This window comes from Neopsephotus bourkii, unplaced genomic scaffold, assembly GCF_033783945.1.
Source record: "Neopsephotus bourkii isolate Nb327-2 ecotype Australia unplaced genomic scaffold, CSIRO-AGI_Nbou_v1 NB_272, whole genome shotgun sequence".
Classification (NCBI taxonomy): domain Eukaryota; kingdom Metazoa; phylum Chordata; class Aves; order Psittaciformes; family Psittacidae; genus Neopsephotus; species Neopsephotus bourkii.
In genome coordinates this window covers 43183-69815 of record NW_026900781.1, presented here as the reverse complement: position 1 = coordinate 69815, position 26633 = coordinate 43183, and the positions used below count along the sequence as shown (strand labels likewise).

The window sequence follows — 26633 nt, the reverse complement described above, 5'->3', positions numbered from 1 at the left end:
ATGGAACCCCCGCACCCGGCGAGCTGCGGCTTCCCCGTGGAGCCCCCGGCGGCGGGTGGGTGTCCCAAGCTCTGCGGCAGCCGCGTCTCGCTGAAGACGGCGTTGGCGGCGGTGCAAACGGTGGAGCAGAGCGTGGACGCTCACGGTTCGCGGCTGCTGAACTTGGAGAGCCGGGTGGCCGCCACCGAGAAAAACCACTTGGGACGCGGGAAAACGGTGGTGGAATTCGGGAGCCAGCTGGAGAGCAAGTGTGCGGCGCTAGGCACCCTCATCCAGGAGTATGGGCAGCTCCAGCGGAGCCTGGAGAACATGGAGAACCTTCTGAAGAGTGGGAACTTACGGATCCTGCAGCCGCCTCCGGGGTCAAGGTCACCAGGGTATGAGTGAAGGGTGCTTGGGGGGGACACACGTGGGGCTTCACTGGGCTCCATCACACTTTACCTGCCACTATCTCTCCCATGGCCTGAAGCATCAAGCAGGCAGTGTTTGCTCATAGATGTGTTTAGATTCTGCAGTATTATCTCACCAAAGAGCATGTTGTCATGTTTTTAACATAAACAGTAGGCTCTTCCTCCCCACTGAGGTCTGTAAAATGCCTATGGGATGGGCTCGGGTTCCATACAGGTGGAGATATAGGTTTTGAGGCATTCAGAGTTTGAATGTTGTGGGATTTGCACGTTGAATCATAGAATCACAGAAAAGTTGGAAAACACCTTCCAACCATTACCCCAGGACTGCCAAGACCACCACTAAACCATGTCACTAAGGGCCTCATGTAGGTGGTTTTGAACACTTCCTGGGACAGTGATTCCACACCTTGGGAAGCCTTGCTGTGAAATTTGCAAGTCAAATGCCTTGAGACTCCCAGTCCTTAAAGTGATCATTGTTCTCAGGGCAGGGGTTTTTTTTTCTCCATTTTTTCTCCTTTCTTGATGCCTGGTGGTGGCATAGGATTCAGGCAGAGAATTCCTCTGTAGGATTTCTCCAGGCCTGGTGGTGAGTGCATTCCCTTTGTGACTGTAAGCCCCATCAGTGGTGTTCCAAAGTGAGACGATGTGCTTTTCTGCTCAAGAGTGGGCAAACCTGCAGGAGCAGCAGAGGGAACTGCACATAAATGAGCTGAGGGGGAGAAATGAGCCTCAAAGCTATCTACGTAAGTGTCTCTGTTTTGGTCAGTTCCTGGTGCTTCCAATTGGCTCTGTTCTGGGGACTTCTTCCCCACCAGGGAAGCGGGCTTGTAGGCACATGGACAAGTCGGTGAATGCCTGTTATGGTGGGCAGCGTATGTCACATCCAGTTCCACCATCTCTGGGTGTGGGTGTTGGTTGTGGTCACCTCTGAAGAGTGGGGTTGACTGAAGAATAGGGTTGTAAATAAGTAACCTCAAGAACATTAGGCTTTGTTAGCAACTATAGAGAAAACAAAATTAGTAAGATAAGCTTTGGTAGAACGACCTGGTGGTTACTGATCTGACAATGATCCTAAAACAAAGTGATGAAGAAATAATCACTAGGCGTCCAAAAGCCCACTGCCACATTTTTGTATGCATACAGGAGGCATTGTCTAAGAAGTATGTAATGTACGTAATCTAATGAATATGTATGTTTAAGGACAATATAATCACAGCCTGGTTGATGCCTGGGTGAGATATGCTAGGAGGAGCTATCCCCCGTGTCTCCTGGCTCCGCAATAAAGAATACCTGCTTGTCAGCTTGAAACTTTGTTGGCGAGTTCCTGGAGTTTTCTCCAGATCAATTTGGCACCCCAGGTGGGACCCTCTCTGCTCGGCTGCAGGACCCGCTGAGGACAGGGCTCCCGAGGGCCCTCGAGAGTTTTTCCCGGAGGGAACCCTTGACTCATTCGGATCACTGCAGGAGCAGACAAGGACCATCTCATAAAAGGTATTCTTTTCTTTTATATAGTCTGTAAGATGCAGGGGGCATCTTGGTTTGCTAAATTGGTTTGGTAGACTGGATTGGTAAGCAAACACATGGTTTGGAAGCCTTCCATAAATCGAGATAGGAAATCTCGTGGGTAAATGCGTATACCCGGCTGCTAGTGTCAATTCGGTATAAACCCCCAAGAAGCAGGGGGCATCTTGTGGTTTGGGTCCTGCAAGATGCAGTGGGTGTCTTGTAGAAAAGGTTTTGGATTCTTACTGGTACTTGACTTATATTGTGGCTTGTTATAGTTATGATTTTGGTCTTGTGATTTTGGTCTTGGTGATAGACTGTTATAAATGCGTTATTAATTGTTGTCTCTGTTTCAAGTGTTGTAAGTGTGTGGAGAGTCTATTTTGTGGCTTGTTATGGTGATGATTTTGATCTTGTGATTTTGGTATTGGTGACAGACTCTTATAACTTCTTGTTCTTTTGTTAACAGTTTTAGTCTCGGTCTCAAGTGTTGTAACTGTGTGGACCGTGTCTGTGGGATCCTGGGTGTGTGTATGTGAATGCGAGATGGATAATGGGAAATCGGCAGAGTGAAGAGATGTTGAAAATGAGTCCTTTAGGGTGCATTTTGGCACATTGGAAAGAACTGTGAGGGCTTCCTGGGGGCTCAGTAAATGAGAAAACGTTGGTGAAATATTCTAACCAATGCTGGCCGTTGTATACTCTGGGGGATCAGGAGAAATGGCCTAAAAATGGAACTCTGAATTATAATACCTTGTTACAATTAACGCTGTTTTTGAGGCAGCAGGGAAAATGGGATGAAGTGATGTATGCAGATAGGTTTTTCACTTTAAGAAACCACCCAGAGTGGCAGACAGAATGTGAAATTAATATAGCTCTGCCAGATCCCTAATTTTGGCTTTGGACAAGGACAGGAAAAAACAGAAAGCTAAGCTGGAGAGATGTTGTTCAGACTGTGATATTGGGGGAATGATGCTTAAAGTTAAAAAAAACCAAACAAAACCAAACCCAAACAGAATAATGAGGAAGATAGGTTGGGGGATTATGTATCACAGGTGCCTCTGAGGGGAGTATTCTCGGCATTTGCCCTATCTGTTATTGATAAGGAGGAAGAGGTTGCTGTCACTGGCACCAGAGCAGAAGGACTTGAGAATGTTAAAGACGTGTGGAGAGTGTATTGGAATTGGAAACATGTAGAGAAGAAAGAGCTAAGTTGTGCTGTAGGCACGGCTACAGTGGCTGCTTTGGGACAAGTAGGAACTGGTGGAGGAACTAATGTGAGAGGACGAGCAGAGGTAGAAGAGGAATGACAGGCAGAGATGAGAAATTGAATTCTCTTGTGGGATGGGATCACTGTGCATACTGTAAGGAGTTTGGATGTTGGAAGTGAGACTGCCCTGGGGGGAGTGCCGTGGGGTGGCTGCGGTGACTGAATTGGAACTAGACTGACAGGGACCTGGGGAATCTGTCCTAGCAGATCCAGTGGTTAAATTAAAACGAGGAACTAGTGGAAATAAAGTGGAATTATTAACAAGGAGCAACTTGTTCAACGTTAAATCAGAAGAAATGAAGAATTTGTTACAGATGTGGAAGCTACGGGCCACCAAGAAAAAAAAAAAAGGAAAGAGAACCAAAGAAAAGCATTCTTTCTGAAACCTTTCGAGTATAAACTGGGAAAACGAATAGGAATGATTAATTGTTTATACATGCCAAACCCCCCCAAAATCTTTATTAGGGCGAGAAGCAACATTTAAAGAAGGCAAAATGGAATTAAGAGTCAAAACCGATTAATTAACTGAAGTTTTGAGTTTATCTTTAATTCAACAGAAAAGCAAACAGGAGGACCTCCCTGAAATAGAAGCAACCCTTAATCAGGTGTAGCTGGGAGTATGGGCATCTGAAGTTACAGGTAAGGCGAAAAAATGCTTTGCCTGTTAAAGTAGAAATAAAAGGGGGCCCTGCCCATTTAGAATTAAACAATATCCCTTAAAATTGGAGGATCGAAAGGGAAACAAATAATTTTTAAAAATATGGATTATTAATTGAACGTGAATCAGAATATAATATTCCTATCTTGCCATTAAAGAAATCCGATGGGAATAGTTACAGATTAGTTCAAGATTTCAGAGCAATCAACAAAATTGTGGAGGACATTCATCCAGTAGTAGCTAATCTGTAAACCTTATCAACTAAATGGAATTCTAATCAGGAGCGGTTTACTGTTCTGGACTTAAAGGATGCATTTCTCTGTCTGCCCCTGGCCAAAGAAAGTCAAAATTTATTTGCTTTTGAATGGGAAAACCCTGAAAGAGGAAGCTCACTCGGAGGGTGTCAACTCAGGGGTTTAAAAACATTCCAACCACTTTTGGAAATCAGTTGGCACTAGAATTAGAATTCTGGGAAGCACCCACCCAGACAGGCACTTTACTACAGTATGTGGATGACCAGTTAGTTGCTACCAAAACTGAGACAGAATGTGTTCAATAGACCGTAGAATTGTTAAACTTTCTGGGCTAAATGGATACCTGGTATCTAAACTGAAGGCTCAACTAATTTGAACTCGAGTATCTTATTTAGGATGCAGAATAACAGGAGGACAACCAGAACTTGGAGCAGCTAAGAAGGAAGCAATCTGCCAAACCCCGTAACCATCCACAGTTAAAGATATCTGGACATTTCTGGGAATGACAGGATGGTGTCAACTCTGGATCCATGATTATGGTGTTTTGGTAAGACCCTTATATGAGCTGCTAAAAGAAAATCCAGCATTTCTAAAATGGACAGATCAAAATGAAGAAGTATTCCAAAGTTTAAAGACAGAACTCGTGAGAGCTCCACCTCTGGGGCTCCTGGACATAACTAAACACTTTTGGCTATATTTCTATGAAAAACAGCAAATAGCCTTGGGGGTTTTGGCTCAAAGATTGGAATCTTATAAAAGAGCAGTGGCCTGTTTTTCAAAACAACTGGATAAACCAAATAAAGGCTGCCCTGCATGCCTGAGAACAGTGGCAGCAGTTATGTTGAACATCCAAGAGGTCCAAAAATTTACACTGGGACAAAAGATCACCGCGTTAGTATCACATGCAGTATAAAAATGTACACATTGGCTATTGCCATCACGTTTCTTGAAGTGTGATTACTAATGTTGTGAATCCAGCATGTTTCCTTCAGGAAACCCCTACTGAACTGCTGACTCACAACTTCTTGGCCACTGTAGAGATAGTGTCTTTGAGCTGACCAGATCTGAAGAAGTAGCCTCTGGAAGGTGCAGGTTCCTGGTTCACCGATGGCAGCAGCTTTGTTAAATGATAAGATGATAAACAATGCCATAACTACAACTTCAAAGGTAATAGAAGCTAAAACATTACCCTCTAACACGTGAGCACAAAAGGCAGAAATAATAGCCTTGACTAGAGCCTTGGAGTTGGCAAAGAACAAGCGGATAAACATATGGACTGATTCCAAATATGCCTTTGGTGTAGTTCATGCACATGGAGCAATTTGGAAAGAACGCGGACTTTTTAAATACCCATGGAAGATAAAATAAACATGCAGCGGAAATTCTATGATTGTGAGAAGCTGTACAATTACCCAATGAAGTGGCTATCGTACATTGTCCTTAACTCCTGACGGTAAACTGGTAATTGAGCAAAATAAACCTAGGTACTCTAAAGAAGAACTGAAACTAACTGAAGACTTGGAAGGACAGGAAAATGAAAAGGGTTGGATAAAAATACCTGATGGGCAAATAGTGATCCCCTATAATCAATTATGGAAGTTGATACAAGAAGAACACAACAAAACACACTGGGGAAGTAATGCCTTGTATAAGCATTTAAATAAACAAATCATAGGAAGAAATTTCCGTACCATAGTGCAATTAGTGACAAAACAATGTCAACTCTGTCTGAAAAATAACCCTAAGACCGAAAACAGGAACCAGGTAGGGCCAATCGGAACAGTGAATTATCTGGGACAACAGTGGCCGACAGGGTGGCCAGAAGCATTTCCTTGTGGAATTAATAATGCAAGACAAGTAATTAAAACATTATTAAACGATATAATACCTTGTTTTGGAGTACCAGAGGCAATTTCTTCCGACTGAGGCTCACACTTTAGCGCAAAATAGTTACAAGAAATCAGCAAAAAATTAGAACTTGATTGGCAACTGCGTGTTCCATACAGGCCTCAGGCCAGTGGGCAAGTAGAAAAGATGGTTCATCTGATCGAACAACAGACTGGTAAAATATGTCAGGAAACAAATTAATATTGGCACCAAGGTTTACCACTGGCTCTATTAAGAATTCAAACTAAACCTTGGTCGAAAGAAGAGGCTAGGCCATGTAAAATTGTATATGGAAGACCATATCAGTCCCAGTTTAAAGACGAAAGTCTTCTGGAAGTGGGAGAAGGCTATCTCCGAGAGTTTCTGGTCAATCTGGGCAAACAATTAGAAGAAATAAGAGAATACTGGGGACAAGAGCGAGAGGCATGAATTATCCGACTCACCTTTTTAGATCCAGAGACTGGGTTTATGTTAGGAATTTTTCAGGAGATTCTGTACAGGAGAAGTGGAGCGGACCGTACCAGATAATATTGACCACCTTTACAGCAGTGAAGATAAAGGAACAACCTGCTTGGATACATTATTCAAGAACCAGAAACACATGAGAACCAAGAAAAAGTATGGTGCGTCGAGTCTTCAGGACCCACACATACGAGACTACATCGATCATAATTTAGACTTGTATAATAATAGGTGTAGAAGCATGGAATCAAAATCTGTATCTGAGATTGATACAAAATATTACTAGTGTCTTAAACAAGAGTGATTGTTGGATCTGTACTCAGCTACCTATATCAGGAGAGAGACTGGGTATTCCTTTAATTAGCCTCCCTATCCCCTTTAAGACAAATTGGAATAGATTGTTCCTATATAGATCAAAGTGGAAAAGTTACTACTGATCTAAAGGAAATGTGGAAACAAGTTAAAATATTTCATGAGGTGGCGCAGAACAACACCTCATGGGGATTTGAGGAAATTTGGGAAAAATTAACATCATGGGTACCCAATCTCTCCTGGTTGAGACAGTTGGTTTTTTTTACTGTATTTGTAATAATTGGAATGGTTGTAATTACATGCATAATGGTCCAATGCTCCTTTTGGTGTTGCAAACAAACCATGATGAACTATGACGAATGGAAGAGAAACAAAATTAAGCATCAAATAGAAACAGGGAAATACTTCAGGAAACTTTAAATAAAAATGAAATAACTCAGTCGCAAAAGAATTTGCAATGGGACAAGAAAAAGGGGGGATTGGAGAATGGGGTTGATTGAAGAATAGGGTTGTAAATAAGTAACCTCAAGAACGTTAGGCTTTGTTAGCAGCAATAGATAAAACAAAATTACTAAGATAAGCTTTGCTAGAACCACATGGAGCTTGGTAAACTCCAGATCCTTCATGGTTCCCTGCTTCTCCACACACGTCTCTTCTTCCTGCTTCACAACAGCTGCAAAGCTCTGCTCTGGAATACCAGAGTCTGCTGCAGTAAAGAGGAAAATTCTTCAGTAGTTGTTGCCGCAGGGCTTGGCTCTTCCCTCACTGTGCCCCAGGGCTTTGCTCCTGGCTACCCTGCTTTTTCATGTAAAACCTCACTCCAGCATCCCCCATCCCTATTTCTGGAAGCTTTTTCCCCAGAGCGATGCAGCAGAGAAGTGGCTCCCCCTCACTCCCCATTTCAGAGGAGTGTCCTCCCTGCCCCAGAGTCCAAGCTCGCCCTTACAGAGCAACATTCATGAGGTCCAGGCTCAGCCAGCACTGCTCTTCCCTCCAGGCCTTCCTGCACTCCTGCAGTGAATGTTGCAACAGCAATGCTGGATGGGGGATGCTGGAGTGAGGTTTTACATGAAAAAGCAGGGTAGCCAGGAGCAAAGCCCTGGGGCACAGTGAGGGAAGAGCCAAGCAGTGCCGCAACAACTACTGAAGAATTTTCCTCTTTCCTGCAGCAGACTGTGGTATTCCAGAGCAGAGCTTTGCAGCTGTTGTGAAGCAGGAAGAAGAGACGTGTGTGGAGAAGCAGGGAACCATGAAGGATCTGAAGTTTACCAACTCCATGTGGTTCTAGCAAAGCTTATCTTAGTAATTTTGTTTTATCTATTGCTGCTAACAAAGCCTAACGTTCTTGAGGTTACTTATTTACAACCCTATTCTTCAATCAACCCCATTCTCCAATCCCCCCTTTTCCTTGTCCCATTGCAAATTCTTTTGCGACTGAGTTATTTCATTTTTCTTTAAAGTTTCCTGAAGTATTTCCATGTTTCTATTTGATGCTTAATTTTGTTTCTCTTCCATTCATCATAGTTCATCATGGTTTGTTTGCAACACGAAAAGGAGCATTGGACCATTGTGCGTGTAATTACAACCATTCCAATTATTACAAATACAGTAAAAAAAACCAACTGTCTCAACCAGGCGAGATTGGGTACCCATGATGTTAATTTTTCCCAAATTTCCTCAAATCCCCATGAGGTGTTGTTCTGCGCCACCTCATGAAATATTTTAACTTGTTTCCACATTTCCTTTAGATCAGTGGTAACTTTTCCACTTTGATCTATATAGGAACAATCTATTCCAATTTGTCTTAAAGGGGATAGGGAGGCTAATTAAAGGAATACCCAGTCTCTCTCCTGATATAGGTAGCTGAGTACAGATCCAACAATCACTCTTGTTTAAGACACTAGTAATATTTTGTATCAATCTCAGATACAGATTTTGATTTCATGCTTCTACACCTATTATTATACAAGTCTAAATTATGATCGATGTAGTCTCGTATGTGTGGGTCCTGAAGACTCGACGCACCATACTTTTTCTTGGTTCTCATGTGTTTCTGGTTCTTGAATAATGTATCCAAGCAGGTTGTTCCTTTATCTTCACTGCTGTAAAGGTGGTCAATATTATCTGGTACGGTCCGCTCCACTTCTCCTGTACAGAATCTCCTGAAAAATTCCTAACATAAACCCAGTCTCTGGATCTAAAAAGGTGAGTCGGATAATTCATGCCTCTCGCTCTTGTCCCCAGTATTCTCTTATTTCTTCTAATTGTTTGCCCAGATTGACCAGAAACTCTCGGAGATAGCCTTCTCCCACTTCCAGAAGACTTTCGTCTTTAAACTGGGACTGATATGGTCTTCCATATACAATTTTACATGGCCTAGCCTCTTCTTTCGACCAAGGTTTAGTTTGAATTCTTAATAGAGCCGGTGGTAAACCTTGGTGCCAATATTAATTTGTTTCCTGACATATTTTACCAGTCTGTTGTTTGATCAGATGAACCATCTTTTCTACTTGCCCACTGGCCTGAGGCCTGTATGGAACACGCAGTTGCCAATCAAGTTCTAATTTTTTCTGATTTCTTGTAACTATTTTGCGCTAAAGTGTGAGCCTCAGTCGGAAGAAATTGCCTCTGGTACTCCAAAACAAGGTATTATATCGTTTAATAATGTTTTAATTACTTGTCTTGCATTATTTATTCCACAAGGAAAAGCTTCTGGCCACCCTGTCGGCCGCTGTTATCCCAGATAATTCACTGTTCCGATTGTCCCTACCTGGTTCCTGTTTTCAGTCTTAGGGTTATTTTTCAGACAGAGTTGACATTGTTTTGTCACTAATTGCACTATGGTACGGAAATTTCTTCCTATGATCTGTTTATTTAAATGTTTATACAAGGCATTACTTCCCCAGTGTGTTTTGTTGTGTTCTTCTTGTATCAACTTCCATAATTGATTATAGGGGATCACTATTTGCCCATCAGGTATTTTTATCCAACCCTTTTCATTTTCCTGTCCTTCCAAGTCTTCAGTTAGTTTCAGTTCTTCTTTAGAGTACCTAGGTTTATTTTGCTCAATTACCAGTTTACCGTCATGAATTAAGGACAATGTACGATAGCCACTTCACTGGGTAATTGTACAGCTTCTCACAATCATAGAATTTCCGCTACATGTTTAATTTGTCTTCCATGGGTATTCCAAAAGTCCGCATTCTTTCCAAATTGCTCCATGTGCATGAACTACACCAAAGGCATATTTGGAATCAGTCCATATGTTTATCCGCTTGTTCTTTGCCAACTCCAAGGCTCTAGTCAAGGCTATTATTTCTGCCTTTCGTGCTCACGTGTTAGAGGGTAATGGTTTAGCTTCTATTACCTTTGAAGTTGGAGTTATGGCATTGTTTATCATCTTTAACAAAGCTGCTGCCATTGGTGAACCAGGAACCTGCACCTTCCAGAGGCTACTTCTTCAGATCTGGTCAGCTCAAATACACTATCTCTACAGTGGCCAAGAAGTCGTGAGTCAGCAGTTCAGTAGGGGTTTCCTGAAGGAAACACGCTGCATTCACAACATTAGTAATCACACTTCAAGAAAGGTGATGGCAATAGCCAATGTGTACATTTTTATACTGCATGTGATACTAACACGGTGATCTTTTGTCCCAGTGTAAATTTTTGGGCCTCTTGGATGTTTAACATAACTGCTGCCACTGCTCTCAGGCATGCAGGGCAGCCTTTATTTGGTTCATCCAGTTGTTTTGAAAAACAGGCAACTGCTCTTTTAATAAGATTTCAATCTTTGAGCCAAAACCCCCAAGGCTATTTGCTGTTTCTCATAGAAATATAGCCAAAAGTGTTTAGTTATGTCCAGGAGCCCCAGAGCTGGAGCTCTCATGAGTTCTGTCTTTAAACTTTGGAACACTTCTTCAGCTTGATCTGTCCATTTTAGAAATGCTGGATTTTCTTTTAGCAGCTCATATAAGGGTCTTACCAAAACACCATAATCATGGATCCAGAGTTGACACCATCCTGTCATTCCCAGAAATGTCCAGATATCTTTAACTGTGGATGGTCACGGTGTTTGGCAGATTGCTTCCTTCTTAGCTGCTCCAAGTTCTGGTTGTCCTCCTGTTATTTTGCATCCTAAATAAGATACTCGAGTTCAAATTAGTTGAGCCTTCAGTTTAGATACCGGGTATCCATTTAGCCCAGAAAGTTTAACAATTCTACGGTCCATTGAACACATTCTGTCTCAGTTTTGGTAGCAACTAACAGGTCATCCACATACTGAAGTAAAGTGCCTGTCTGGGTGGGTGCTTCCCAGAATTCTAATTCTAGTGCCAACTGATTTCCAAAAGTGGTTGGAATGTTTTTAAACCCCTGAGTTGACACCCTCCGAGTGAGCTGTGTCCTTCTTCCTCTTTCAGGGTTTTCCCATTCAAAAGCAAATAAATTTTGACTTTCTTTGGCCAGGGGCAGACAGAGAAATGCATCATTTAAGTCCAGAACAGTAAACCGCTCCTGATTAGTATTCAATTTAGTCGATAAGGTTTACAGATTAGCTACTACTGGATGAATATCCTCCACAATTTTGTTGATTGCTCTGAGATCTTGAACTAATCTGTAACTATTCCAATCGGATTTCTTTAATGGCAAGATAGGAATATTATATTCTGATTCATGTTCAATTAATAATCCATATTTTTAAAAATTATTTGTTTCCCTTTTGATCCTCCAATTTTAAGGGATATTGTTTAATTCTAATTGGCCAGGCCCCCCTTTTATTTCTACTTTAACAGGCAAAGCATTTTTTCGCCTTACCTGTAACTTCAGATGCCCATACTCCCAGCTACGCCTGATTAAGGGTTGCTTCTATTTCAGGGAGGTCCTCCTGTTTGCTTTTCTGTTGAATTAAAGATAAACTCAAAACTTCAATTAATTAATCGGTTTTGACTCTTAATTCCATTTTGCCTTCTTTAAATGTTGCTTCTCGCCCTAATAAAGATTTTGGGGGGATTTGGCATGTATAAACAATTAATCATTCCTATTCGTTTTCCCAGTTTATACTCTAAAGGTTTCAGAAAGAATGCTTTTCTTTCGTTCTCTTTCCTTTTTTTTTTTCTTGGTGGCCAGTAGCTTCCACATCTGTAACAAATTCTTCATTTCTTCTGATTTAACGTCGAACAAGTTGCTCCTTGTTAATAATTCCACTTTATTTCTGCTAGTTCCTCGTTTTAATTTAACCACTGGATCTGCTAGGACAGATTCCCCAGGTCCCTGTCAGTCTAGTTCCAATTCAGTCACCGCAGCCACCCCACGGCACTCCCCCCAGGGCAGTCTCACTTCCAACATCCAAACCCCTTACAGTATGCACACTGATCCCATCCCACAAGAGAATTCAATTTCTCATCTCTGCCTGTCATTCCTCCTCTACCTCTGCTCGTCCTCTCACATTAGTCCCTCCACCAGTTTCTACTTGTCCCAAAGCAGCCACTGTAGCCGTGCCTACAGCACGACTCAGCTCTTTCTTCTCTACATGTTTCCAATTCCAATACACTCTCCACACGTCTTTAACATTCTCAAGTCCTTCTGCTCTGGTGCCAGTGACAGCAACCTCTTCCTCCTTATCAATAACAGATAGGGCAGATGCCGAGAGTGCTCCTCTCAGATGTACCTGTGATACATAATCCCCCAACCTATCTTCCTCATTACTCTGTTTGGGTTTGTTTTTGATTGGTTTTTTTTTGACTTTAAGCATCATTCCCCCAATATCACAGTCTGAACAACATCTCTCCAGCTTAGCTTTCTGTTTTTCCCTGTCCTTTTCCAAAGCCAAACTTAGGGATCTGGCAGAGCTATATTAATTTCACATTCTGTCTGCCACTCTGGGTGGTTTCTTAAAGTGAAAAACCTATCTGCATACATCACTTCATCCCATTTTCCCTGCTGCCTCAAAAACAACGTTAATTGTAACAAGGTATTATAACTCAGAGTTCCATTTTTAGGCCATTTCTCCTGATCCCCCAGAGTATACAACAGCCAGCATTGGTTAGAATATTTCACCAACGTTTTCTCATTTACCAAGCCCCCAGGAAGCGCTCACAGTTCTTTCCAATGTGCCAAAATGCACCCTAAAGGACTCTTTTTCAACATCTCTTCACTCTGCCGATTTCCCATTATCCATCTCGCATTCACACACACACACCCAGGATCCCACAGACACGGTCCACACAGTTACAACACTTGAGACCGAGACTAAAACTGTTAACAAAAGAACAACAAGTTATAAGAGTCTGTCACCAATACCAAAATCACAAGATCAAAATCATCACCATAACAAGCCACAAAATAGACTCTCCACACAGTTACAACACTTGAAACAGAGACAACAATTAATAACGCAGTTAAACAGTCTGTCATCAATACCAAATTCACAAGACTAAAATCGTAACTATAACAAGCCACAATATAAGTCAAATACCAGTAAGAATCCAAAACCTTTTCTACAAGACACCCACTGCATCTTGCAGGACCCAAACCACAAGATGCCCCCTGCTTCTTGGGGGTTTATACCAAATGGACACTAGCAGCCGGGTATACGCATTTACCCACGAGATTTCCTATCTCGATTTATGGAAGGCTTCCAAACCATGTGTTTGCTTACCAATCCAGTCTACCAAACCAATTTAGCAAACCAAGATGCCCCCTGCATCTTACAGACTATATAAAAGAAAAGAATACCTTTTATGAGATGGTCCTTGTCTGCTCCTGCAGTGATCCGAATGAGTCAAGGGGTCCCTCCGGGAAAAACTCTCGAGGGCCCTCGGGAGCCCTGTCCTCAGCGGGTCCTGCAGCCGAGCAGAGAGGGTCCCATCTGAGGTGCCAAATTGATCTGGAGAAAACTCCAGGAACTTGCCAACAAAGTTTCAAGCTGACAAGCAGGTATTCTTTATTGCGGAGCCAGGAGACACGGGGGATATCTCCTCCTAGCGTGTCTCACCCAGGCATCAACCAGGCTGTGATTATATTGTCCTTAAACATACATATTCATTAGATTACGTACATTACATCATATTTCTTAGACAATGCCTCCTGTATGCATACAAAAATGTGGCAGTGGGCTTTTGGACCCCTAGTGGTTATTTCTTCATCACTTTGTTTTAGGATCATTGTCAGATCAGTAACCACCAGGTGGTTCTACCAAAGCTTATCTTACTAATTTTGTTTTCTCTATAGTTGCTAACAAAGCCTAAGGCTCTTGAGGTTACTACGCTATTCTTCAATCAACCCCATTCTTCAATGCACTTTATTCTTCAACCAACCCCACTCTTCACTGTGAAGGCAGAGGATACTGATGGCTGGCTCATCCCCTCAGGCAGAGGTGTTCTTCCACCTCCAGTTGGCTGCTGTGGCAGGTGTTCTAGTCTGGAAACTACTTTGGCCAAGAGAAGTGAGGTCTTTTTCCAGGTTCGTTGCTACTTGCCCTGCCAGCAGAGTGTGAGACAAGAACTCCTGTGCCCACTTTGGCTCAGTAGCTCAGAGCTCTGGGCTGTTCAAGCTGATTTGATTCTTGCCCAGAGCAGATCAGGGTAAGCCTGGGTGAACCTCTCTGAGCCTGCACTGTGGGAGCTGGCACAGAGCTGTGCCTGCCAGGGTGTCTTCAGCCACTGCAGGTGTTTGCCTGGTGACCAGCTATCTGCACCTCTTCCCATCCCTAGTGCTGCTGAGGTCTTTGATTTCTCAGCTCCTGACGTGTTTGAATAGGTCTGTCTGTGGTGAGCCCCTCTCTGTGCACATATCCATATGTTTTACTCCAAATGAGAAATCTGTGAGGACAGGGTTTGTATTTGCCACTTCTCAGTGTTCGGAGGCTGCTTGCTACCATGAAGCAGTCAACATGAACTTTTTTTTCTCTGCTGTTTGATGTGCTGAAGGGAGAATCTCTTGGCAGTTGGCAGTACAGGGCATCTGATACACAGAGAAGCGGTTTGTTTTTTGTCCAATAAGCACGTGAACTAATTGCTTCTCCAGTGGTTTCCTGCTGTCTCCAGTTAAACTGCTTCTTCATGTTTTATACTTTTGTTACCTAGAATGTGAGCCATCAAGGCAGGGAACTTGTTTTTATCAGTTTGTAAAATGCTAGTTAAATTTGTAGCCATTGATTTTTAATAACAATAAACTTGATCAGATTAAAGCTTGAAGTTTGAAATGCTGCTTTTTTGATTTATGGGGTGTTTTTTGTTTTTTTCTATTTGGGTTCTTCATCATTTTAGCTGACCTGGTAAATGGCAGTTTATAGTATCGTACCTTACTGATGGACAGACAACAGTCTCCCTTGAACCAGAAAAAAAGAAGGAGGGTGTTTATTGTGTTTTCTTTTTTTAATATTGCAGTGGAACCTGAGCAGGAGAATTCTTTTCCACATGTATATCTGAGATCCAAACAGGGCCTGAATGGTAAGGATAGCTAAAAATAGGACTTAAATAAGCTCACTGTACAATTCTCACCCTGCAGGCAGATCACATTGACCCTGCTGCCAGCAAAAAGTTTCCAGCAACTCCAGTGTTGCAGTTTGTTATCAGTTGAAAAGCAAGATGGGTTCTGGGGTAAAGACACAAAGATGCTGCCACATAAAGCAGCAGAGGGGTGCTTGTCACCAATTCCCTGATGGCCAGAACATCCTAAGTCTTGGTTAGGATCACTTTGGCAGCACACAAACAGCTACAGGTGCCTTTTCTGGGCTGTTTCTGTGGCAATAACAAGAAGCATCTAAGTCCTGCCATGGTGCTACCTCCCCTGTTGCACTATTGCTGTGTATGTTCTAGTGCTGACCTGTCACTTCATTATTATTAGCTATTTAAGCTTTAAACATTAGTTAAAGAAAAGAAGCTGCTGACATCTGATGTTTTCATGTTCAAATCTGAGAGATGTCATAGGTGCAACTGTAAAAGAATTGGCTTTTGGATGGCCATGTGAGGAGAAGGGGACCCTGAGCTCCCACAGCTCTGAGAGTATCCTTGATTTTTAGCAGCTCTGAGAGGATCCCTGATCCCTTGATGACAGTCTCCTAGTTTTGCCTTAGATGTTTCACAGATTAGCTGCTGCCTGAGCATCAGAAGCATTTGATGTGCGTTGTGTTTCATCACTTTCTTGATTTGCCTTTGATAATACAGATGAAGCAGCATTTTGCAAGGTGAGTCATAGTTTCCCTATTCCATCCCAGCTCCTCTGTATTTCAGAGACAAATATGTGTATTTATAACAAACCTCAGAGCTATTTTGAGATTCATGCTGCTTAAAATGCAAAAAAAATCCAACCCTGAATCCAAGAAGAAATGTCAAGTGCCATAGAGATGTGCTGCTTTTCCAAGACCAAGAGGAAAAAGCTAAACCTTCCCTTGTGTGCAGATAGAGTAACACTTATGGGAAAGGCCAGAAGCTAGAGGGGAAGGACAGAGATGACATGGTGATGGGGAAGGGGGGAGTTCTTTGGGAGCATGTGATCTCCTTTACCCACCACAAGATGCATTGTGGAGTCTCTGTGTCTTCCATGAACAAGCACTGCGCTTTTATCATCCTTGGGGAGCAGTTCTCAGCGTGCAAGTTTTCCATGACTTTCTGTTACTTGGGCTGCTATAGCTGCGGCTGGTGTAGGGCAGCAAACTACGCTGCAAAGCCAGATGTCTAGGTTGAGATGTTCTTCACAAAAGAAGGCATAGTCATGCACAGAAAAACAAGAGGGAGAGAAATAAGCTGACCCAGGGCAGACACATCTTACCAGATTCTCAAGTTCTGGCAAATGCAAACTATTTTGCTTAAGAGAAGTTCAAGCTTTTGTTCGTTCATTTTGAAAGTACTTGCTGTTGTTAGAGCAACTCCTAAAAGGGCTGTGGAACTGATGGACAGGAGTAGAGCAGTTGATGTCATCTACCTGGACTTGTGCAAAGCGTTCAACACTGTCCCACACAACATCCTTGTCTCTAAATTGGAGAGACATAGATTTGATGAATGGACCACTCGGTGGATAAAGAACTGGCTGGATGCCGCACACAAAGAGTTGTGGTCAATGGCTCAATATCCAGCTGGAGACCAGTAATGAGTGTTATCCCTCAGGGCCCAGTGTTGGGTTCAACATCTTCGTCGCTGACATGGACAGTGGGATTGAGTGCGCCCTCAGCAAGTTTGCCGATGACACCAAGCTGTGTGGTTCGGTTGATACGCTGGAGGGAAGGAATGCCATCCAGAGGGACCTTGACACGCTTGTGAGCTGGGCTGATGCCAACCTCATGAAGTTTAACCATGCCAAGTGCAAGGTCCTGCACCTGGGTCAGAGCAATCCCAGGCACAGCTACAGGCTGGGCAGAGAAGAGATCCAGAGCAGCCCTGCAGGGAAGGACTTGGGGGTGCTGGTCGATGAGAAAATGAACATGAGCCGGATTCAGTGTGTGCTTGCAGCCCAGAAAGCCAACCGTATCCTGGGCTTCATCAAAAGGAGCGTGACCAGCAGGTCGAAGGAGGTGATCCTGCCCCTCTACTCTGCTCTCGTGAGACCTCACTTGGAGTACTGTGTGCAGTTCTGGTGTCCTCAACATAAAAAGGACATGGAACTGTTGGAACACATCCAGAGGAGGGCCACAGGGATGATCAGGGGACTGGAGCACCTCCCATATGGAGATAGGCTGGGAAAGTTGGGGCTGTTCAGCCTGGAGAAGAGAAGGCTGCGTGGAGACCTCATAGCAGCCTTCAAGTACCTGAAGGGGGCCTGTAGGGATGCTGGGGATGGACTCTTCATTAGGGACTGTAGTGATAGGACAAGGGGTAATGGGTTCAAACTTAAACAGGGGAAGTTTAGATTGGCTATAAGGAGGAAATTCTTTACTGTTAGGGTGGTGAGGCACTGGAACGGGTTGCCCAGGGAAGTTGTGAATGCTCCATCCCTGGAAGTGTTCAATGCCAGGTTGGACAGAGCCTTGGGTGACATGGTTTAGTGTGAGGTGTGCCTGCCCATGGCAGGGAGGTTGGAACTTGATGATCTTAAGGTCCTTTCCAACCCTGACTATTCTGTGATTCTATGATTATAACTCTGTTGGGTTTTTTTGTTGCTTTATGACTTCAGATTTTTGTTTATAAAAGCCTCTCTGCGTGTTTCAGAGAGGTACACAGGGTCTCCTGCATCCAGCTCCTTACATGATGATTACATGCAAGGCAAGAAGAATACACCGAAGTACCAAGAAGCACCGCCACCCTCAGGCAGCCGGGCTTTCACCAGAGGTCTGTCTCTCACCAAAGGCAGCAGAACCGTTCCACCACTGATATCACCAACACCGTTCCCCAGTTCCCCTTTGTGGGATGGGCCTGGGACTGGTCCCTCACAGCTGTGAGAGGACACAACACCACCCACAGCTCTGAGGGCACTCCAGTCCTTATGGCTCTGAGGGGAGCCTGCGTCCCCATAACTCTGAGGGGTCCCCTAGGATTCAGGGCTCTGAGGGGATCCTGTACTCCCATGACTCTGAATGGGACCCTGAGCCCTCACAGCTCCGAGAGACCCCTGCATATTCATGGCTCTTAGAGGATCTTGAATCATTACAGCTCTGACCCCTCTGGTCCTTCATGGCTCTGAGGGGATCCTAAGCCCACATAACTCTGAGGGGACCCTGTTCCCTCACCACTTCAAGGGGAGCCCCAGTCTGCCACAGCTCTGAGGGGACCCTGCATGCTCATGGCTCTGACCTCTCATGGCTTTGAGGGGACCCTGAGCTCCCCCCGCTCTGAGGGCATGCTGCACTGAGAGGATCCTGTTCCCGTTTGGCTCCAAAGGGACTCTGTTCCATCACAGCTCTGACAGGATCCTGATCCCTCATGGCCCTGAGGGTCCTGCTCTGTCACGGCTTTGAGGGAAACTTATTCCTCTTCGTTCTGAGAGGATCCTGAACCCTCGTGTCTCTGAGAGGACCCCGATCCCCCACAGTTCTGAGGGGATCCCCAGTCCTTCATAGCTCACAGAGGATCCCCGATCCCTCTTGGCTCTGAAGGGATCCCAATCCCTTTCAGCTCATTGAGGTCATGGAGAAACCTGGGTCCATCTCGGCTCTGTCGGGATCCCGATCCCTCCTGGCTTATGGAGAATCCCGGATCTCTCTCGGCTCCGAAGGGATCCCTGATCCCTCTCGTTTCGGCGGTGCCGCGCACCCCACCGAGCCCTCCCGCCTGTGGGCGCCGCAGTGCTTGTGGCGGGGCGCCGGCAGGGGGCGCTGCGGTGCCGGGCACGGAAGCGGCAGCGGCAGCGGCCGGTGTCGGCGGTGCCGGCGGTGCGGCCATGGCCGGTCCGGAGGCCGAGCGAGCAGAGGCGCAGGCGGTGGCGGCGCGGCTGCTCCGCCTGGAGTCCCGCCTGGCGCGGGCGGAGCGGCAGCTGAGGGCCGCGCTGGCTCTGCGCGGCCGCCTCCAGGCGCTGGAGCGGCGGCTGGAGACCGGCGGCGGTTGCAGCGGCTGCTGCGGCGGGGCCCCTCGAATGTCAGCGAAGCGCTGGGCGGCCGGCGGCGGGCGGCGGGCAGCCCGGCCCCGGGCAGGGCAGGGCCCGGTGAGCCTGGAGGACGTGTGGCTGCAGTTCAGCGAGCGGGAGTGGCGGGCGCTGCGTGGTTGGCAGCAGGCCCTGCACTGGGCCGTTATGCGGAGCAACTACCACATGCTGCTCTCCCTCGGTAAGGGCCTGACCTCGACCTCCACCTCGAGCCGGGTGTGTGTGGTGAGGGTCGGAGCGGGAGGTGGGCAGGAAGAGAGTCCCTGCCGTGTCACCGCTAGCCCTGTGCAAGCGGGACCTGTGGCTGCTCCTCAGTTCACCCCTCCTGCAGAGCCAGATGCTCCCAGACGTGATACCCAGGCCCGGTCAGAGGATGCGATCCAGCCGAGTGTTCAGAGCTGCGCGGATGGGGATGGGAGAGATGATCCTGAGGAGAGTGGTGAGTGGCTTTGGGGTGAGTGGGCTGTTGGGACGTGGAGTGCCAAAACCTCCCCAGGTGGGCCAGTTCTGGGACGTCAGCCTCTCCAAGGCACTCGCTGTGTTGAGTGTGGTCTTACAAACGTAGCTGTTGGGCACCTCATCCCTACCAGCCTTACCAGGAGGCTGCATTGAAGCATTTCCTTGCCCTGTCCTGGTTGCTGTACTACCATGTCTGCATTGCCAGAGCAGGGTGAAGGTCAGTTCTTGACCACTGGATGTCAAGAAGCCTTTGCATTCCGTGTGCACAGATGTGCCAGATGTAGTTGGTTTTACATACGCATGAAGTGTTCTTCCAGTTCATTGTGTTACGGAGGTGACATGTAGAGCAGTAGCCCATCGGCTTTTCCTTATTTCGTAGCATTTTTTGGATATACGAAATTCATAATTCTTGCTAGAGCTTTTTGATGGGCTGGAAGCAGCGTGTGTTTTACTGAGAGTAACTGCAAAGGGATTGACACAACTCTGGCACAGCCAAAAGAGAAGTAAACCTCGAGAACAAGAATTCAGGTGGCACTGCCCTTTCCCAGGGTGGCATAGGATGAGTTTTCAGCTGCTGATGGGCACCACCACAAAATGGACATTTCACCTGCATGAAATTTTTGTGGGTTTCGGAGGCTCAGAATGTCTGCTGAGGGTTTTGTGGCAAATACTTGAGGTCTGTTTGAGGGACCTATGTCAGCAAGAACTGATGTGAGGGCTCTGTCTAGATTGCAAGCTACAACAGAGCTGCTGGGGTGAGAATTGGTATGGAATTAAAATAACATTGTTTCCTATTAACAGAAGACAGCATAATCCATATTAAGCAAGAGGAAGAGTTGGCCTCCGCAGATCAGCAGGAAGGGGAGGCTGGAAAGGCTCCTGAAGAGCCCTGCCCAGGTGAGTAACTGCATACCTCGGAGGGAAAATGAAACACAAGGATTAAATTCCAAGGTTGGGGATTTTTTCCACCTCTTCTCACGTATCCCAGATGTTTTATGAAAAGCTCACAGGTTTTGAACAGACTTGCCCCCAGTCCTGATAGGTAAGGGCTGGTATTCTGTCTTGCCCTTCTCACAGCCGCTTTGGAGTTTGCGAAGCACATGTCTGGTTCCCATCCAAGCAGTGCAGTGAGGAGTAGGAAATGTTTTGTTCTCCCTTAATTTCTTCACTTTTCTTACCTCACGTTGACAGCTCTGGTTAAATATATCATCACAGTTGGTCACTTTTCGGGGCCGATAGGTTAACTTGGAAGAAGCAAAACTCAGAGCCAGAATGAGGTGTGGGGTTGGTGCCATCCACTGAACAGGTGTCTGTGGGGAGCTCTGCATCTCCCCAACCTCTGCAGCTTTTTCTCACAGGGCTGTGGTGCCTCTCCTCCTGCACATCCAGAGGCTTCAGGTTGCCTTTTCCCTCCTGTGCGTACACAAACAAGTGCATGGGCACCTGGGGGTGCTGGTGCTGTACAGGGAGCCTGAACAGGCCAGGGACTTGTTTCTTGCCTTCTCACTTGGTGGTACCTCTTTGTATTACAGATAAACTATTCTGCTTTGGAGCTCACTGTCCTTACCCTTTACAAAGGGCAGCAGCTTGACCTGCCGGCTCCGTCATCACTGTACTTGGCATCCAGTATGTGGCAAACTGGGAGTTTTAGACCTTTAAGAAACAGGGATTCTGGGAGCTTGGCTTATGTGAAAATGGAAATCAAGAGCAGAGCAGGTTCCACCCTTGTGAAATCCTGAGCTTACACAGTTACAATGTACTTGTCTTCAATTTTCTCCTTTAGCAGAGCAAGCGTTTTACGAGCCTGAGTCTTCAAATCAGCCCAAGAAAGGCAAAGAGGTGCATGCCAGGGAGCTGCCGGGTATGGAGGGTGAGGACCTCCCAGGAGACCCTGATGGTGAGGATTCCCTGGCAAAAACTCCCACTGAGGGAATTGCCACTCCTGCCAAGTCTTCCCTGAGGCTTTGTCAGAGCTTTCCTTGTCTTTGCATTCCCAAATATTTTGTGCTTTGCATCTTTGTTCGATGTTTCTCAACTGTGTACATTCTCCCTCATGAGCAGGATTTCAGACTTACGCAACTGATGTTTTATCATGGATTAAACAAGAAGAGGAGCCACGCTGCCCTGAACAACGAGACTTGGAGAAAGAAGTCTCTGCAGATCCAAGCACAGGTTAGTAGTGGATTTCAGCTGAGATTTCTGGGACAATAATTTAGATTGTTTCTTTATACTATATTTGCTGTCATGAACTAGTAATTTAAGATATGAAAGAAGCAGAGCAAACCTCAGTCTGCTAGTTAGTATTTGTTCTCAAAAGCTGGAGGTTCAGTCAGCTGAAGAGGCTCTGGTGAGACTCCTCCCTGCAGTCCTGCATCCAGCTCTGGGGTTCCCAACATGCAAAGAAGCTGTTGGTGAGAGTCCAGAGGAGGACACAAAGGTGATCCCAAGGGGTGGAGCACCTTCCCTATGGAGACAGGCTGAGAGTTGGTCTTGTTCAGTGAGGAGAAGGCTCCGGGAGACCTTAGAGCAGCTTCCAGTGCCTAAAGGGGCCAACAAGAAAGCTGGAGAGGGGCTTCTGACAAGGGCAGGTAGGGACAGGATGAGGGGGAATGGCTTTAAACTGACAGAGGGGAGACTGAGATGAGATCTGAGGAAGAAGTTCTTCCCTGTGAGGGTGGTGAGGCCCTGGCACAGGTTGCCCAGAGAAGCTGTGGCTGCCCCATCTCTGGCAGTGTTCAAGGCCAGGTTGGATGGGGCTTGGAGCAACCTGGTCTGGTGGAAGGTGTTCCTGCCCATGACAAGGGGTTGGAACTGGATGGTCCTTAAGGTCCTTTCCAACCCAAGCTATTCAAGGGTTCCCTCTGGCTTAGAAGCTTTTAAAGGTAGTACCAATGAATAAGGAGCCCTGAGTTTGCATTCTCAAGCAGGAGAGCTGTCCTGCAGCTAAAGATAAGGTGACTTTAATGCAAAACAATTTTGGGATGTGCTGTTTGGAGATGTGCATGCTGACGTTCATTCGTTTGGAGTTGTTGTGCAGAGCACACTTGGAGCATGGATCGTGCCTGATTCCTTCACCTTAGTTAGTTAAACATTTATAGCACGTGGTGAAGTCACTATAGAGTAAATCAAGGGGTAAACTCTTGGTATGCAGGTAACTGCTTTGAAACTACCAGTGTGTATGATTTTGCCTCACCAGAAAAGGTCATGCAGAATATCACCCTGGTGTAAGTCTGGATCTGCTCCACCTCACCCCTTCCCGCAGGAAGCCTGTTACAACTGCTCCAAGAGCTCACAGGGTGGGCTTCCCAGCCCACTCTGCCTGTGGCAGACCTTCCACCCTGTGCGTACACATAACCTGGAGTTACTGGGGTGGGAGGACATGCTTAGGCAACTACTGTAGAGCAACCCGTGCCTTCTGCATTCATGCTTTAGCTCAGCCTGTTGTAACATGTTTATGTGCTGCTGTCCCGATACACCACTGGAGAAATAAGGGCTGGAGGTGTTTTTGTAGTGCAGGTAACGTTGGATTCAACTGGGTGATGCTGCTTAGAGGCTCATGGTCCTTCACGATACTCAGTGGAGTCTTTCTGTAGTAACTGGCAGATGCTGGAAGAGTCACAGGTCTTAGGGGACGGGAAAATTATGGAGCATTAGAAAGCTGGGCTGAAGAGTATTGTTGGAAATAAGCTGGAAAATGAAACACTGAAAACAATCACAGACAGGGGGGACTTGTAGGTCAGCAGGACAGTTTTGTCCAGTGGCAGAGTGAGAGCTGTGCCAGGTGCCTTTTTGGGTTGGATTGTTAGGAGTCATAAGTGTTTTCTGAGAAAAGCAGGAGAGGCATCTAGGCGAGAGGCAGCGCTCCATCAGGGCGTGCCTCTGCATCAGTCCAGAGCTGTGTGCCTGTCTGGGGATCACTTCTAACATGCAAGAGCTTCCTCCACTCAGCTGCTCAAGCTTTCTCCAAGGAGAAAGACCCAGCCAGAGAACATCTCCCTGTAGAACCCCAGCCAGGGATCCCAGAAAGGGATCGCTCCAGGGACACGCCGAGCTGGCAGTGGTGCCTTGGCTTGGGCCCTTCCTGCTCTAGATGCTTGCTGTAGTGCCTGGAGAGCAGCAGAGAGCACCAACGGGTGGCCATGTCCACTCTGTCAAGGAACTTTGACCTCACATTTCAGATACCTGTGTGAGAGGGGGAATATAAGACGTTGCATTAGTGATTTGTTCTGTAGATATAAAAGAAAAAAAGTAATTGGAAAAAATAAATCTTCTGTTTTCCTGAAGATTTTCTCTCAGTGGAACACTGGTACTTGCTCCCCCATCGGTACTGAAACCTCCCACCTTATTTAGTTTGTCCCTTAGTGTGACTGTAGGCTTGGAGGGACTCTGAGGGGCTTCCTTAATTAGAATCATAGAATCATAGAATGGTTTGGGTTGGAAAGGACCTTATGATCATCCAGTTCCAACCCCCTGCCATGGGCAGGGACACCTTCCACTAGACCAGGTTGCTCAAGGCTCTGTCCAATCTGGCCTTGAACACTGCCAGGGATGGAGCATTTACCACTTCTCTGGGTAACCTGTTCCTGTGCCTCACCACCATCACAGTGAAGAACTTATTCCTTACATCTAACCTGAACTTCCCCTGTTTTAGTTAAAAACTCTGAAATGTATCTGTTTCAGCGCATGACGAAAACACAAAGAGGGACCCTCCAGCAGGTTGCTTTGAAAGCACAGCACGTGACTCAGAGGTGCCAGGAAGACCTGGAGAGCAGTTTTCCAAGGATCCTAGCCCCGGAGTGACGTGGGATAGTCAGTGGAATTCAGAAATGATGGAAACAAACACTGCTGGGAACAGTCTTGGGGATGATGCTCAGCACACCCGAGGATTTGGTGAACACTTGGATTTCTTCAGCACTCAGGAAAACAGCGTCGGAAAGAGACCATGCTCGTACAACAAACAGGAGAGAAATTCCACCCAGCAGGAATATCTCCAGGCTCCCCAGGGAGCCCGAGAAGGGGATGTGTCTCCAGAACTCACGTGTGAGAGGAGTCTCAACGAAAGGGCATTCCGTGTGCTGCACTCACAGCCGTGTGCTGCGGGTGAGAAAAGAGGCGGGCAGGGGCCTGCTTCTGCCTGCTATGAGGGGCTACCCATGGGGCCACAGCTTGCCACCCACCCCGACTGCGGACAGAACCCTGCAGGTGAACCTGGGCTTCATGAGCACCATGGCCTGGGTGGAGAGGAGCAGCTGCCAGCAGAAAGCGAGGAGAACTTCCCTGCCGAAAACCCTTTGGCCAGCCCCTGCTGGGATCATCCACAGGACAAGGCGGAGGCCTGCAGTAGGTGCCAGCAGCACTTGGCACCACGGGGCAGCCCCGCAGGACAGCAGCAGAGCCAAGGCAGGGGCAAGTCCTACATTTGCAGTGACTGTGGGAAAGGCTTCGTGTGCCATTCGTGGCTTGTCAGGCACCAGATGACTCACACTGGAGAGAGGCCGTACAAGTGCTCCGAGTGTGACAAAAGCTACCGGAGAAAGGATTACCTTCTAAACCACCTGCGCCGGCACTCGGGAGAGCGGCTCTTCCAATGCTCCCTTTGCAGGAAGAGGTTTGTGCTCAGGAGGAGTTTGGTGAAGCATCAGGAAAGTCACTTGCAAGAAACACACCTGGCCTTGGCCAGTTGGCCCTGCACAGAGATGAGGGGGGCTGTAATGCACTCCATATAGACAATGCCACCTGGCTGGGGTGGTTTGCATCACCCTCAGCTGTCACATTTGCTGGGCAGGGCCATGGCAAGATCCCCCTGCTCTGAGCTGGGCCGTGGCAGGAGGAGGCAGCTGTGGAACAGCCATCTTGAGCCCGCTCCCAGGCAAAGGAAGAAGGTTGGGCAGTTACTTGCCACAGATGGCATTGAAATGGTGTGTGGAGCCATTTCACCGCCTTCACCAGTGCCTGTTGCTGCTTGGCACGTGCTGGAGCTGTCCTGGAAGTCTGTGGTGCTCAAGAGTTACTGCTAGCTGTGAATCCACACTGGAGAGAAAGCTCACTGACACACAGAACATTCTGTAACACTTAGGGCTGGAGAAAGTCTGCAGAGTTACCCCTAGGCTGCAGAGAGTCTGAAGAATCCAGGGACTGGGCTGGAAGTGAAGTTGCTAACACTAATTTTCCAGGTGGAACAGTGTTAGGAAAGACCCACTTTTCTGAAATGCTGTGAGGAAGGAAGCACTGAACCTGTTGGAAGAAGCCTCTTCAAGAGTGGCAGCTGGGACAGAGGGGCGCAGAGTACAAGAAGCAGCTTGTTCCCGCAGTTAAATCATGGGGTTCATGGGGCTCCGTGCTGCTGAACCCCAACTGTGAATTCCTGAAGGCAGAGATCCTCACCTGGAATAGGGTTTTGATTTTGCATAGCCTTAAAGTTGTGTGGCAGTTACTTTCCTTCCTTGTTGCAGGTCTTGTGTGTGTTCAGTTTGCCAAATCCTGTGAAAGCAGACCCCTTAGATGCTTGTTAAACATTCTCCTACAGAAAAAAAGTATTTTTGCTTGTCTTTGGTGCCTCTTAACAGCGCTGTGAGGCTCTGACGTGCCACGGCACTGCAAGGACATGATTTCTTCTTTTCCATGATCCAAGCCTGGGTGTACCCAATGTCACCGTGTCGATGGTGTCAGAAGGAAAATGCAGAAGCAGCAGCACTGGCTGGGTTCAGAAGAGCGTTTTGGTTCAGGGCTCCATCATTGCCAGACAGACTTTGTTAAACGGTCTTTTTTTACGTGCATGTTTCTGCTTCAGTTCTGTGAGGATGGGTTCGCGTCTGCTGGGAATGTGATGGGTTTTTAAATTACAGTTGTTAGAGACATTTCACTGCTTGTTCCACAAGGGAAGGAGGGAGGATGGGCAAGCTTGAAGC

At 46.4% G+C, this 26633-nt stretch overlaps 1 protein-coding gene across 1 annotated transcript; it reads left to right on the top strand.

Moving 5' to 3' along the window:
- On the top strand, positions 1 to 26633 carry LOC133208414 (zinc finger protein 282-like). The gene is made up of 7 exons (XM_061346239.1): positions 1 to 383; positions 18801 to 19447; positions 19598 to 19705; positions 20527 to 20622; positions 21509 to 21622; positions 21784 to 21897; positions 24406 to 26633. Exons 1-7 carry the CDS (start codon positions 1 to 3, stop codon positions 25449 to 25451), a joined length of 2508 nt encoding a protein of 835 aa, XP_061202223.1. The 3' UTR covers positions 25452 to 26633.